We start from the raw sequence: 16,109 nt of genomic DNA on the forward strand, positions 1-16,109 counted from the left end.
AAAGAATCCACCTGCTGGCAGGAGACCTGAGTTCAGTTCCTGTGTTGGGAACATCCCCTGGAGGAGGGCATGGCCACCCACTCCAGTATTCTTGCCTGGAGAATTCCATGGACAGAGGAGCCTGGCGGGCTGCAGTCCATGGGGTCACGGAGAGTGGGACACAACTTTCATACATTGAAAGAGATTTTCTTTACCTGCGCTGTCATAAATATTCCGTTTTTAACTCAAGCAGAGTTAATATAGTAACTTTTCCTTCTATCAGCAGTGATCTAGCAGCACACGTTTTGGTTACCTATTTTTCCAATTATAAAAGTGATACTCTGTAAGTAGATTAAGAATAAATCCTTATTAGAACACACAGAAAAGTCAAAGATTTCTCTCCCAAGAAGCAGCCACCCAACAGCTTTCTGGGCATCCTTTCAGAAATATTTAATGTATACACAAGAATATGTCTTTCTCTACATATTTTTAATTTTATGCAACTGGAATCTATGCATACAGTAAGCATTTTGCTTTTTTTTATTCCGTTTAATTCCATGTCCTAGATTGCCACACTAAATACACTAGCTACCTAGCCTAATTCAAACAACTTTGCAAATGATATATTTATCTCAGTTTTCAGGGGTAACACATTTTTACACTCTGTGGGTATAGGACTACTTATGTAACCAATCCTCTGTTGATAGAGAAAATGTTTCAGTTTTATGCTATATGTACATGCTAAGTTGCTTTAGTCATGTCCAACTCTTTGCAGCCCTAAAGACTCTAGCCCACCAGGCTTCTCTGTCCATGATTCTCCGGGCAGAATACTAGAGTGTTACATATAAGCAATTTTTCAGTGGATATCCTTTCCAAACTTGGACAAATGTATCTCTAGAAAATATTTCTTAAAGTAGAAGTTCAGAGAGTAAAAGGATATATACATTTAAAGTTTTATGTATTATTAGTAACCACGCTTTGTTTGTTTTTTTAGCATTTCATCAGTTTACACTCTCACCAAAAAATATTACCCAGCGTTTTCCTCAGTGACGGGTATTACTATTTTTTTTTTTTTTTGGTCTGTGCCTATCTAATAAATGAAATATGATCTCTTAAAAAAATGTGAATTGAAGTTGCATAGACATTGGTTTGAATATGGCTTTGCCACCTGGGTTCTTGGATGAGTCCTTTTAATCCTCTGAACATCTGTGTCTCTAGCCATGAAGTGGATCTTGTCATATCACCCTTGTAAGATGAGGTCAAGTGCATGGGTTCCACCAAGGCGCTTGGGAGCATGCGAGTTTGCAGGCTCTTGAATCTGTGCCTCAGGGGGATGTGCCCTTGTGGGTGGAATGTGTGCCGCCCGGAGCTTTCCTTCCAGCCCTAACCTTGCTGCCACATTTGTGTTTGCAGCGACCCTCCGGAGCGTCACGCCGGGCATGGACGCCTTTTCCCGCACCTGCAGAAGCACGGGTGGTAGCGCCCCGTCACGAAGCTGCTGAGGCCGTCTCAGGGGCGTGGGCGCCAGGGCACGAGGGCGGCATCCCGGGCCTGCGGAGCCATGCCTTTCGGCCTGAAGCTGCGCCGGACGCGGCGCTACAACGTCCTGAGCAAGAACTGCTTTGTCACGCGCATTCGCCTGCTGGACAGCAGCGTCATCGAGTGCACGCTGTCTGTGGAGAGCACCGGGCAGGAGTGCCTGGAGGCGGTGGCCCAGAGGCTGGAGCTGCGGGAGGTAAGGGCGCGCGTGCGAGGAGTGGAGAGGCCACGGCGCGCCCCGGGACCGGCTTGTCGGCCTCAGCCTGGTTTCCAAGCGTCCTGTGATTCCCAGCGTGGCCTCCATCGTAACACCTTTGGCGGATGCGGGGGCCTGCTCTGATGCTGCGAGGAGCAAGGATACCTCCTAGAGCTTGCACGGGGCTGGGGGCGGCGGGGGGCAGGAAATAGGGGTGAGTGTATGGCAGCTCCCCTTTGTTTTCAGCCCATGAGAAGGCTGTAATGAGATTCTCCTCCCCAAAGTCATTTACTCTCTTTAAAACCAATCAAGTGGGGTAGCTGGGGTTTTGATGTTCCAGCTACATATCAAGGAGAAAACTCCCACATACAGGGTGGATGTAGCTGCTTTTATTTTTTGTTTGTTTCTATACTCCCCTCTTCAAAGAGGGTAAAAGAAAAAAAGAAAGAAAAAAGCATTTATAGTGAGCATGACCATTGAAGCTTTTTTTGTGGGAGCTTGTAAAATGGAAGTTTTGTTCCTCTTAAGATTCCTCATGACCCATGTTTTCTTTGGGCTTTAAGCAAACCCAGCATTCACCATTCAGACAGTCACGTTACCTCTCTTTATAAGAGACTCTTAGAGCAATATGCCCTTTGGTAATAAGCAAGCCCTGCTGTTTTGCAGTCTTATAGACATTCAGGAGAAGAGACTTTTGAGAGAGACCCACTCAAGCATTTGTTTCTTGAGAGCTTTGTAGGCTGGTAGGTAAGGGACCATGGTTGAACGGTTGCCAGTGTTGAAATGACGGCAGACCCCTGAGAGTCAAGCCCTCCTTAGGGTAAGGAAGAGCCCGTGATTGTCCTGGGCCCTGGGATATCATTGCCCAGTTCTCAGGGTGGTCCCTCTGGAAAATGATCACATTTGATCTCTTTCCTCATCTCTCAGGATCCACACCCTCTTTCCATTTGCACAGGAGCTGGGGTCAGGGAAGGTCTTCCTGTCCCCTTGGCACCTACTGCAGGCTGCCTCTTGTCCTCTGGAGGATGCTTCACCTGAGCACTTGCTTCCCGACCAGTCCTCATGTTTATACTTTGGTTTTGGTGTTCAGGTCTTCCTTTGACTTTCTTCTTTTCCTGTGGGGGAGACTGTCCCGCCCAAAGCATACATGTAACTTGGTAACTGACACAACTGGATAAGCATATGAAAGGTTCTGACCTTGGTGGTTGATAGTTGGCTCTTTTTTCCTTATTAGTAGCACATTAGGGTGTATGCATTTAAGCATATGTGTGTATATTGGCATAAAGCATGCATGTTTTATAGTTTAGGTGTATCCTAAACTTGATAGTAGCTTTGTATTAGGAAAATAAAATAAATTTTGATTTAAATTTTGATCTACATTAATTACAATTGGTGTTGTATTAGATAACTTAAAAATAGACTATGGCGGGGGGAGGTCCCTGGTGGTTCATTGGTTGAGACTCTGCACCCCCAGTGCAGGGGGCCCAGGTTTGATCCCTGGGCCGGGACCAAGATCTCACATGTGACCACTAAGAGTTTGTATGCCACAGCTAAGACCCAATGCACCCCAAAAATATAAACAAAAAGCCCAAAACATTGTAGGGAATTTCCTGGCAGTCCAGTGGTTAGGACCCCATGCTTCCATTGCAGAGGACACGGGTTCAGTCCCTGGTTGGAGAACTGAGATCCTGCAAGCTACATGCTGTGGTAAAAAAAAAAAAAAACCCAAAAACAGGTTGTGTTTTTTAAGGCAGTTTTAGGTTTATAGCAAATTTGAGTGGAAAGCACAGAGTTCCATATACCTCCTGTCCCACCCGCACTGCTTCCCCCACTGTCAACAACCCACGCCAGGGTGGTCCCCTTGTTAGAGTCAGTGAACCCACATTAGCACATCATATCACTCAAAGTCCATAATTTATGTGAGGGTTCACTCTTGGTGTTGTACGTTCTGTGGATTTTGACAAATGTACAATGATCGCTGTCCATATGGTAAACTTGTTTTTTAATTTAATGAACAATGATTTCTTAAATATACTCAAGCCTTAATGTAAAAGGATACATGTTTTAGTGTTAAGCACATATTCCTCTTCCAACAAAATGAAAGGTCATCCTGAGGCACCTTGGGTCACCAGAGGCCTCACTTGTCTCTCTGGTGGTGTTTGGCTGCGTCCTGTGTGACTTCATCCTCCTGTTACTGAATGCAGGTTCATGTGTTTGACACACAGTGAGGCCAAACCGACATGTCCGAGTTTGGAGCAAAAAAAGAGGTTTATTGCAGGGCCACGCCAGGAGAACAGTTGGCTTCTTCTCAAAAATCCCTGAACTAATATGGTAAACTTTTCGAAGGTCAGATCTGGTTTTGAATGCATGGCTTTGCTGCTGTTTCAGCTCCCAGGCCTGGTTCATGTGATTAGCAACGTCATCTCCTGGGGAAGCAGAATATGACAGGGTCCCTGCTCCCAAAAACCCCAGAGCTGGGAGAATAGGAAAAACAAGGAACAAAGCAAAGGGAACATCCTGTGCCAAGGTATAGAAACAGGAAAGGACATGGAACTTTCAGGGGAGGGCAGAGGGCAGTTTGTACTGATCTGTGCGTGCGTGCGTGCGTGTGTGTGTGTGTGTGTGTGTGTGTGTAGGGGTTAGAGAGGGGAGGAAGGGTTAGTGTGGGTAGGTAGGTGGAGACCACTTTTGAAGGGTTTGATATATCTGACTAAGTACTTTTAATTCTTAATAAATCCCATAGGACATTGTTCCTAAAACGTGTCACAAAAATAATTAAAATAATCACCACCTTTTAATGTACCACGTGCTATGCTGAGCACCTTTTGTCGATCAGCTCATTTAATGCTTCTTACAAGTCTGCCAGGTGGCTACTCTTGCTGTCCACGTTTATGGTCCAGGTAGGCTGACTCCACTGTTCCAATACCCAGGGATGTGTAGCAGCAGAAAAACGGGCCGTGGTAAGATGCTTTGAGAAACACTCTCATAAGTGCTGCGGTTAAAAAAAAAAATGTGTTGAGCTCAATGTTTCAGTTATTTAAGCCTTCTGATAGATACTCTTTGAATACTTTGGGGAATAAAAACACTGCCTTGAAATAGAAAGCTGTCAAAAGATTCCAAGGTGAAGCATGGCACAGTCACCTTGCATTGTAAGAAAAGAATCAAGTGGCAGGAAAATGATGGGGATTGGGGTGATGGGAGGAAGTAAATAAGTGTAAGCGTCAGTCACTCAGTCGTGTCCGACTCTTTGTGACTCCATGGACTATAGCCCGCCAGGCTCCTCTGTCCATGGATGTCTCCAGGCAAGAATACTGGAGTGGGTTGCCTTTCCCTTCTCACAGAGGTGCCACTTAGGTAGACATAATAAGAACCTGGCAAGAGGAAATAAAATGAACCCTTTAAGAAAAAAAAAATTTAATTCTTTTGAATAAGTTCAGGAAAAAATTACGTATGAGTTTCTGACTGGGAATTTTTATTAAGGAGGAGACTTGAGAGATACAGGAGACTCAGAAAATTAGGATTCTGATAATACAGTTACAATATATTTGAATCAATGGATTTTACCCTTTCCATTTTCCCCAAATGAGATCTTGGGTGGAACTCCAATAGATAAGATGGAGCTGCTCTGTTTGCTGAGGGGATCGATAGGATTATCTGGAGTCCCATCTCCTTGTGCCTTTCCCACCTCCCGCAAGGCCTGAAAAATAACTGAGCTAGATTAGGAGAAAAATAGCTAAAAACAATGCTGCCTTATGATTGTGTCTTATATTTGAAAAATAAGCACATGGAGAACAGCAGAGTTTAGTGGCTAGGACTGTGAGCTTGGATCAGCCTGTCCAAGTCTGAATCCCAGCTGTCACTGATTTGCTATGTGACCTTGGGTAGTTTTGTAACCACCCTGTGCTTTTGTTTTCTCATCTGTGAATGGAGAGGGTAAGAGTAGCAGCCTCCACGAGTTGTTGAGAGGATTAAATGAGTTAGTTTTTGCAGAATTGCCACCATATCTCAGTGTCAGGCAGCACTCAATACAGTGGTCTCCTTGACAAGACAAACCACTCAGATCAGACAAAGAGGAATATCCTATGTCGCTTATATGCGGACTCTGAAAACAAATGATACAAGTGGACTTACTTACAGAAACGGACATGGACTCACAGACATAGAGAAGGAACTTATGCTTGCCAGATGGGGATGGGTGGGAGGAAGGGTAATTAGGGAGTTTGGGATGGACTTGTGCACACTGCTATAAAATGGGTAACCAACAAGGACCTGCTCTATGGCATGGGGAACTCTGCTCAGTATTTTGTAACAACCTAAGTGGGAAAAGAATTTGAAAAGAATAGATACCTGCATATGTATAACTGAATCACTTCAGTGTACACCTGAAACTAACATAACATTGTTAGTCAATTATTGTCCAATATAAAATAAAAAGTTAATAAAAAAGGTATCACCCAGGCCCCTCCAGAGATTGGACTCTCACCCTTTCACAAGTCTCCTTGTTGCATTTTTAGGTGGCTTTGATCATAGAAACTATGATCTTCCACTGAGCCAAAATCTTTCAGTTACTTGAACAGTTTCAGATTGTGCTGTCCAGTAGGATGGCCATTGGCTGCATGTGGCTATCGAGCACTTGAAGTGTGGCTCGCTTAAACTCAGATATGCAATAAGTATAAAATAGACAGCAGCTTTTGAAGATCTAGTATGACAAAAAGTTAAAATAATCTCATTAGTCATTTTTATATCAGTTACATATGTAAGTATGTGTTAGTCATTCAGTCGTGCCCGACTCTTTGCGACCCCATGTACTGCAGCCCACCTAGCTACTCTGTCCATGAGATTTTCCAAGTCAGGATACTGGAGTGGGTTGCCATTTCCTCCTCCAGGGGATTTTCCCAACCCAGGAAAGATCCAGGGAAGAAGTTGCATGTTAAAAGCATAAAATTTTGAATGACCATTTTAAATAAAATTTATTGAAATTTGAATTTTACTTCTTTGTACTTTTTAATGTAGCTACTAGAAAATTTTTAATTCTGTATATGGCTCCCATTATATTTCTGCTTAATACTGCTGTTCTAAGAAAAGCAAGGAGACCACTTTAATAGTAATAAGGAATATAAATAATTCCAATAAAATGTAAAAATATGCTGGAATTCTTCCTTTAGGAATAATCTTGACTCTACATTTTTTCGGAGTTTTTTTTAAATTGGAATATAATTACTTTATAATTTTGTGTTAGTTTCTGCTGTACAATGAAGTGAGTCTGCTATGTGTGTGTGTGTGTATATATATATATATATCCCCTCCCTCTTGGACCTCTCTCCTGCCCCCAGCCTCATCCCACCCATCTCGGTTGTCACAGAGCCCTGAGCTGTGCCAAACAGCAGGTTCCCATTGGCTGTCTATTTTGCATATGGTAGAGAATTGACTGTACTTTTCCCCTGGTGGCTCAGAGGGTAAAGCATCTGCCTGCAATGCAGGAGATCTGGGTTCAATCCCTGGGTCAGGAAGATCCTCTGGAGAAGGAAATGGCAGCTCAATCCAGTATTCTTGCTTGGAGAATCCCATGGACGGAGGAGCCTGGTAGGGCTACAGTCCACAGGGTTTCAAAAAGTCAGACACGACTGAGTGACTTCACTTTCACTTTAATTAAAATATAATAAATGAAAGAGGGATAAATAACAAAAGCACCTGAGACTGCTCTTCTTGGCCATATTCTATTCAAGATAGATAACTTTTTAATAGGAAATCCAGCACTTTGTGGAAGGATGGACTTGATAACTCTTAGGTCTCTTCTAAGGCTGGACTAAGAGTCCTGGTTTTTAAAGGAGTCTAAAAAAAATCCATAACCATTTCATAGGGTTGGTGATTGTCCTCTAAGTTATCCCCCTTTTCTTTTACAGATTTATATTTTCATCTTTACTGAACGCTGATTTATCCTAAGCTAGCAACTATGGTAGAAGTGTCTCACATTTTGCTATTTTCATAATGGCTAGAGTTTATAAAGGTGCAGCGTCTTAACATGCATTTCCTTTCATCAAAGTAAAGCTACCCTACATTAAAAACATTGCTATGGCTTGATTTTATGTTAATCTTTTGGGAATTGGAAATTTATCTGTGATAATGGGAGTACTCGAACACCTCATTCCCTGGCCCCGTGAGATAATAGTGGAATTTGCTGTGTTTTATAGCCAGCTTAAACACATCTAGATGTGTTTGTATTTGCAGAGGACTAAAATAATCAACCAAGATTAAGAAACGATTGAAGAGTAGGCTGCTGGGGAGATTTCTGAATTTTGTATTGCGTTTTGTCTTTGTAAAGACTATAATGTGAAATCTTATTAGCTTTATGTCAATTCTGTAAGGTAAATTGGCACCAGTGTCTCTTTTCTAGATAGACGGATTATAGGTGAGGCAATCCCCTGGTCTTCATCTTTTTGTGTATTCCAAGTGAGTGGTATAGCCTCCGAAGGAGGGATTTTTCTTGGCTGTGAGATTTGCTGCTTGGGTCTGTGTTACTCTGCAATTTCTTTTCCTGTACTTTTACGAAGAGATTGCCTAGGAAAATGAAGATGGTGCAGTTGTTAATTATAGACGTGTCAGTTGTAGAAATCCCAGACTTCCAGAGTAGAGGTTGATTGCGCAGAAGTTGTTTTTTGCAGTTATCCAACTGATGTATGCTGGTTTATTTTCCAAAGCCGTTGGAATGTAATTGCGTGAACTGCTATTTCAGAGTCTATGTCCAGTCATCTTTTGAAGTATTTTCCATACCTCAGTGAAGGTTTGAATGCTTGTGTGTAATTCCTCTATATTTTATGTGGAGGCATCTCAACCTCTCTGCTTCTTAATTTACAACCGAACTATACGCTCCTACATAGAAACCCTTACAACCTAATGCAAGGTATTTTAAACTTTTGCTTCTAGATGATTACCTCTTCAAAATGCTTGAGATAAGATCATTGGATTTAATCCCTGGTCCCTAGTAATTGCCAAGACTGTGTCTGTAACCCTTATAAACAGCATTTAAGCTGTGCTGTTGGTCACAAAACTAGAAAAACAAAAACCCTAAAAAAAAAAAGAAACAAACCTTACCCTCATTAATAGCTACTGTGGGGGATAATACCATTTTTACAGATAAATGGACAGCAAATCAGAAACATCTCAAATTGTTTTTAAAGGCCGTCTTCATTACAGTCTTTTGATGATCCCACAAGAGGGATCTCACTTTCACGCTGGCGGATTTACAGGCCAGTCTGCCACTGAAGAATCCTATTTTTTGTGGGCTCACATACACTTATGCTTTCCTGTTAAAATGCAAAACTCCAAACCAAATAAACCAGGAAGCTACTCATATGAAAATGACAGTTTAGGGTGACTCTTCTCCCATTGTTATTTTAGTCGTGCATTTTTAGCAGTTGATTTAGAGATGTGGTTCTTCTCCCTGGGAACTGGTTTTTCTGTCTTCTTTTTCTTATCTTCAGTGAACTCATTGCAGAATTCACGGCACCAGAGCTGTTTTTTTTTTCCTAAAAAAAAACTAGGGAAATAAAATGGGATTTAGAGCTCACACAGAGGTATTGTGAGGCTTAGATGGACCTGGCTTATGTTTGGTGCTTTGGAGATAAACCCAGCAAGTGTCTCAGGCATTTTACTTGGCCAGTGTGGTAGAATCCTTTCGGTCATGGAGGAGGGGGTTTCTGTTCGGAATCCACCACATTTTCTTCAACCACGTGGCCATGTTTAGCAGAGGAGCTCAGCTTTCAGAATTCAGCTGGAGTTGAAATTGGCAGGTGGCTTATGCACAGGCCTGGTGTGGCCTCAGCTAGGCTGGATGGGATTAATGGCCCCTTGGATGATACACAGGAAGTTCACTGGTGCACATGTTAGTTTAAGTGAGAGGTTAGGTTCTGGTTCTATTTCTTGTGATGCACTGTGAGACATGGCTGAGTCTTGTGAGCGTGCAGCCTTGTGAACTTGCATAGAGCAGGGTGATGAGAGGAGACAGGGCCTTTCTCCTCTGTTAGCACTCCAGAGCAGGCATATGACAGAGGAAGAATAGGGAGGGATGAGGTGGGAATGGAGAACCTTACTTGGAGCAGAGCTTTACCAAACAGTGTGCAGATGGGGTGGATAACCAAATTCAGCACTTCAAAAACTAGGTCATTCTGGCCATAGCAGGTAGAAACTGTGTCCTCCAGGTTATCTGCTTCTCCTGCACTGTAACCCCATTTCTTGAATAGTTAAATAATTGTTTCATTGGATAAATGCATGTGAGTCACCCAGAAATACCCTGTGTTTTGTGGAAAAGGTTGTATTGTGGCAGCAAAAGTAACTTATGGCATGGTTTAGGTTTTGACATTAAAAGTGGTTTGCCTTGTTATTTGGAATTCTGTACTATTAATTACAGCTCAAGACTATTTTCACACCATGATTCTCTTATACCTCATCACCTTCCTTTTCTGTGTATGCATGTGTGTATGCATGCATCTGTGTGTATATGTGTGTTCCATGGAATACTTTCTCAGGGTGTTTTTTCTTTCCTTTTTTTTTTTGAAGAGCAGAGATCAGGTCTGGTTTAATGATTGGGTGGGAAGGAGAAAAGGAAACTTAAAAAACTTTAAAGCACAGGAGAAGTAAAAGTTACCTTTTTTTTTTTTTGCAAAATCAATTATAGAATGTTTATGCAGCTATTGTGGACCCTTTATAGTTTAAGTGCTACTGATTTGAGTGAATGTTACAGTTTGAGTGAAGTAGGGACTGTAAAATCATACCTCCAAATGTCAAGACTGCTTTTAATGAAAGGTGATAAATCGTGGTTGGCCTGCTAAGCAATTGCAAAGTTTGCCCTCACTTTCTCCACCCAGGCTTACAAAAGGGCTCTTTTCCAAGTAAAATAATTATCACATAGCCCATCACTGCTTACATGTATTACCTCATTTATCATATACAGACTCACTCTTAGTCATCCAAAATACGGTGGAATACCCTTATACGGCACTGTGCTCCGTGAAGGAATTTGGTGCAATGCAGAACTGCATTGGATCTTTTTCAGATGGTTTATTAAATTAAGTCCCCAGATTGCCTCATTTTCAGGCTAGCCTAAGCCCACATGATAGATCCCCTCGGAAAGCTTCAGAGTGATAGTCCAGTGTCCCATAAACACCTTTAATGAGACGCTTAAAGAAACTCTTTGGGGAGACACTGCTTTGTGAAGTTTTTCCTTATACTTTTTAGATTTTTATGTTACTCGTAGACCTTCCAGCTTCTGATTTTGCCTGCCTGTTCCCCTTTATTTCCAGATAACTTCTGTTTTCTGATTCTGTGGTTGACAGGGATACCAATAGCAGCTGATGACAAAGATGCTTGAGGCTTGTCTGCTTTTTTTTTTTTTTTACTGAGACTGATGATCGTGATGATGCATAGCTGCAACAGAAAGTTCCATTTGTGAAGTAGTTACGTAAGGTGGGCCACGCACATGGTGAATGGTCTTTATCTCATTTATGCCCCTAACAGCCTGTGGCTGATGGGGGTAATCACCACCCCCATTTCAAAGAGGAGAAAGCTCCGAGACTCTGGGAGGCTCCATCACTCATACAGTTACAGAGACAGCGAGTGTAGAAGCTGGGAGATGAACTGACGTCAAAGCCTATTTTCTTTTTCTTTTTTTTTTTGTCTATTTTCTTTCCCCTCAGCCACATTTCATTTCTTCTATATCATCAGTCACACTGGAACAACTAATGGACTCGCTGGAGCTGGGAAATGAACAATAGGGTCAGAATTCACTCAAGCAAGTTGGCCTAAGTTTTAAATAGAAATATAGCCTTGATTCTGTTTGTTGGCATTTTGTTGCTTGAGAAATGCATAAATTTCTGGTGTGGACTTGCCCTGTGAAATATCGTGGAGGAAACGGTCCCATCTGAAAGCTCACACATTTAAAAATATCCTTTAGAATATTTAGATCTGCAGTTTTATATAGGGAAGGATATGTCTGGTTTTCTAGTAAACTCAGAGTCAAGACTTGATTACACATTTTGGTGGTGTGGTGACGGGGATTGATGTACTGTATCGTTGAGGGTGCAGCCAGCTGTAGTGGGAACTTGGGCACAAAAATGCCTTTGGAAATTAAACATTGTAATGAAATCATGCCTTTGAAGGCAGATTTCCAGGTGTGCTGTAAACCATTCTAGGCTATAATTGAAATATAAAGAATGCTTCAAAAGCAGTGATCTATTTTTTTTTTTTTTTGGTTGACTGCTGTGCTAATCCTGAAATCCTAGCATGAATTAATATAAAGACAGGATTGGATGCATAAAAGTACCTGTTTTAATCATTTAGCACGTTGTTCAAAACTCAACCAGTTGAGGCTTCAAGTCCAAGGGTGAAAAACCTCACTTTCATCTATCAAATCCCCCCCACTAATCTGCCAAGAACAGCCACTGGGGGCTCCTGTGGCAGCTGCGAAGAGCAGCTCCTTCCACTCTCCAGTTTAATATGGGGGAGAGACTCGCTGCAGTTCATGTATAATGAAGTGGTCGAGGCTAATGTTTTTTAAAGTACTTCATTAAAGCTTAGAGTGAATCCATCTTCTGTTCAGATCAGGTACCCTATGAAAATATTCTACGCTGCGGACACTTAACGTAGGCAGAAGGGTTCATCTTCGTAGCTGAGCAGGAGGTTACTTTGCAGCAGGTGCAGGAGCTGTCTCTGCCTCTGCCGGCGAGCTCCATGTGAGATCACGAGGCGTTCCGAAAGCACAGGGAAGTCAGCCTCGAGATCTTAGAATAAGCCCGCATGGTCTCCACTCTGTATCACCCACTGCCCTTACCTAACAGAGGTGGATCTGTACCCACGTGTGCAAGTAGCAGCCATGGGTGGGAACACTGCCATCTGGAGACTCGGGGTGGTTTACAGTCCTGTGTGCCTCTGGTTTCAAAGTAAAAGCTGGATCCTTGTGTCCAGGCTGGGGGACCAAAGGTGAGGTTAGACGCCGGAGTCATATTTCCTGTGTGGTCTCAGGATGCCCCTTAGGAGGCCTGAACTGATGCTGTCTTGTCTTTTTACCTAGACACACTACTTTGGCCTTTGGTTTCTCAGCAAGAGCCAGCAAGCACGATGGGTGGAGCTGGAGAAACCTCTGAAGAAACATCTGGACAAATTCGCTAATGAGCCTCTGCTTTTCTTTGGAGTCATGTTCTATGTGCCAAATGTGTCATGGCTTCAGCAAGAAGCCACAAGGTAGGTGCAGGTTTTTCTCCGTGCTCCAAGTAAGGGTGTGGACTGCCAGGCTTCAGAGGAAGTAGATGAGCTGGTTGATTTAGGGGTGTGTGTGTGTGTGTGTGTGTGTGTGTGTGTGTGTGTGTGTGTGTGTGTGTGTGTGTGTGTGTAGTGGAGGAGAGGGTGAGGTAGGTGGGGATTGTGTGTGTGTGTGTGTGTGTGTGTGTGTGTGTGTGTGTGTGTGTGTGTGTGTGTGTAGTGGAGGAGAGGGTGAGGTAGGTGGGGATTGGTTACCAGTCACTTTGCAGCTTTAGAATTTTTGTTTGAATCCGTGTAGCTCATGCCAGTGGTTCCTTCTGCTTGTGAGGTAGCAGTGATCCTGAGACAGGTAGAATTTTGTGTCTAGAAGCATAGAAATATTAGTTGGAGACTGTGAGTAAAATAAATATGCTAGAATTTAATTAAAAAAAATTAATTAACCACCTAATGCTGTTTGGTCCACTCCTTCCCTCTAAATGTCTCCAAACAAAATGCATCGTCTGACTTTGCATTTGAGGATTGAGAAGGTCATGAAGATGGGAGTAGAGTTGAGGAAAGCTCAGACAGGGTAAGAGTTTTGGTTTGGTAGGTTTAATACAAAGAAACTGGATGCCAGGAGGCAGAGAGACCCGGGGATTGGCCCCACCCTCTTGCTCATTGGCTGCTTTACCTGGGAGAAACTGTGCGGCCTTTGAAATGGTATTTCTCCCCCATCTGTAAAGTGAGGGATTTGCATCTAAGTCTGGAATGATCTGATTAGTCCGAAGCTCTGTGAATGAAATGAGTACGTTTTTATTGATGTTCCTTAAAATATGCAGGTGTGTGTGTGTGTGTGGGGGGGGTGTTTTATCAAACAGTTATTTCCAGTAATGAAGGAAATTGCATAAACTCTCTACTTATAAGCCTTTTTCTCAGATCATGGCATTCAAAGTGCTTTGGAAGCAATGCCAGTGACATCTGGGGTGGAAGGAACAGTATGCTACTTGATTATTATATGTGTCATTTCTTAGATTTTCAATTTCTGAAATAAGGATGCAGTTGAAATTTTTATTTACATTTTACGGTGATAGTGTCCATCTTCTTCTTTTTTTAATCCAAACTATTGTTACATAGGTGGTGTTTCTATAAAACAGAGGCTCTGAGAGAGCTGACTGACCCAGGAAACCTATATCAGTCTTTCAGGTGTCATTCATTTGAAGCACTTGATTATATACCATCGTGTGCTGTTTTTGAGTGATTTCATTTAAGTCCTTTCTGTCTAAGAAATTATCTCCTCAAATCTCCTCAAGTCAAATCAGATCAAGATGATTTCCTCCAGCTTTTGAATCCTTCTTGAGTACTTTACACAGTGTTAGGAACACAGCATTACGTTAATAAATACTTGCTGATTCATAGCTCTTGGACCTTTAAATGCAAAACCATGAGTGCCAAGGGTGAAACAGGGACTATAAATTAATGCATACTGAGAAAAGTTCAGCCTCTAAGAAAAAAAAAAAAATGAAGTGGTGTTCCTCTAGACAGATTTATTCTGTAATGTCTGTTTAGGAGGAGCAGTTGAAGTGGTGAGAGACTCAGAAATTATGCTTTATGAAGTTAAAAACACAAAAGATTGTTTAAGCTTAGAAAGATGAAGACTTGCAAGGGTACAGTAGCTGCCTTTGGACTCTCATGGGGAGGGAATTCTGTGTCAGCTCTGGAGAACAAAATTAGGGTCAGTAACAATGAAGTTCAAGGAGTTGAAAGACTTTGGTTATTTGGCTTGACATAAGAACAGAGTTTCTAATAATTAAAGCCACATAAAAGTCGAACAAGCAGACCTACAAAAGAGCAGGCTCCTTGGTCTCTGGAATTGCTGTAGCTCAGAGTGAATAGCCTGTGTGGTGTCTTGAAGAGGAGACTGCCATATTGGATGGGATGTTGGAATCATCAGTGGTTCTCAGACCAGGGCTTGCTGGATCATAATTAGCCCAAAGCATTTATTTGAAATATGGATTCTAGGACTGCACCAGAAGCCTGAACTTGAATGTCTCAGGCTGGGGATCACAAGGATGTGTTGTTTAAAATAAATGATATTCCTCAGGTAGTTCTGATGTTCATCCAGACTTGGGAATCAATAAATTAACCTCTAGAGCTGTTTACAGTTTTAGATTTTCTAGACAAGTAAACTTAATGCTGCATTATTTGATTGTCAATATTTGCCTATGTAAGCTGAAACAAAACATGTTTAAATCTTAAAACTTGAGGTATAGAGTAGGAACTTCTTGCTTGGTTAGTTTGGTTCCTGTAAGAGGTTTGATAAGGAAGGAAAGAAGTGTTTCTCAACATAGGAGTTTGAAGCAGACTCTCTTACTATTGTTTGATCAGGAAAACTAACTGAAAATAATTCAGAACTTTGAAGGACATTTTTTTAGACTTAAACTCTGGAACTAACCTATGTAAATTTCAGGTATAACCTTCTCTCTGTGGAAAAGGATATTTGTGATTAGGAGCTGGGTTTGCATTAGGAGTTTTTTGGTACTCCCCTCCCCACCCCCATGCACCAGCATTGCAGGAATTTTTTTGTTGTCCCAAAGGGCCTGAAAACCGAAATGTGCCAAGGGGTGTCAGAGCAGGTCAAAGACTTATGCTGGAGAGATGGAGAAACAAGAGAGAAAAGTGTTGTAAATAAATAAAGGAACACTGATAGAGGGATAAAGACAAGAAAAAAAGTAGGGAATTCCATCAGGGTTCAGGGCTCAGGGCTGGTGCTCTCACTGTGGGAGCCCTGGGCTCCATCCCTGGTTGGGGAACTACAATTCCATAAGCCACACGGTGTGACCAAAAAAAAGAAAAAGAAGAGAAAAAAGGAATATATATATACTTGGGAAGGTTGAGGGCCACCAACTATGACCCAGATTTGGCTCACTGAGACTCACCCTTAGTTTTGGACATATAGACCAGAGTGCAAAGGAGGCCTGGTTCAGACAGAAGAACGTTTTGGAGTGTTCAAGATTTCTGAGTTTGATGTTAGAGGTGAACAGATGAGCTGAATTCAAGTGGAAGAGAGCTGTGATACTAACAGTCATTAGGAGCCCTCGGGAATATGAACCTTCTTGGGAGGTTTTAGAAGCATCTGGGGTCTCCACTGAATATTGAAACTGTC

The 16,109-nt window shown here is 42.2% G+C and overlaps 1 protein-coding gene across 1 annotated transcript in view; it reads left to right on the forward strand.

Annotated features, from left to right (window-relative positions):
- The first annotated feature begins 1,401 nt into the window (after positions 1–1,401).
- The window catches only part of PTPN14 (protein tyrosine phosphatase non-receptor type 14), a 112,696-nt gene continuing 97,988 nt past the window's right edge, over positions 1,402–16,109 (forward strand). Inside the window, exons 1-2 of the mRNA XM_061160955.1 lie at positions 1,402–1,714; positions 12,780–12,949. Of these exons, the coding sequence (XP_061016938.1) occupies positions 1,541–1,714; positions 12,780–12,949 (344 nt within the window). The 5' untranslated portion in view covers positions 1,402–1,540. The remainder of the gene's footprint in view (positions 1,715–12,779; positions 12,950–16,109) is intronic.

This window comes from Dama dama, chromosome 14, assembly GCF_033118175.1.
Source record: "Dama dama isolate Ldn47 chromosome 14, ASM3311817v1, whole genome shotgun sequence".
In the NCBI taxonomy this organism is placed as follows: Eukaryota; Metazoa; Chordata; class Mammalia; order Artiodactyla; family Cervidae; genus Dama; species Dama dama.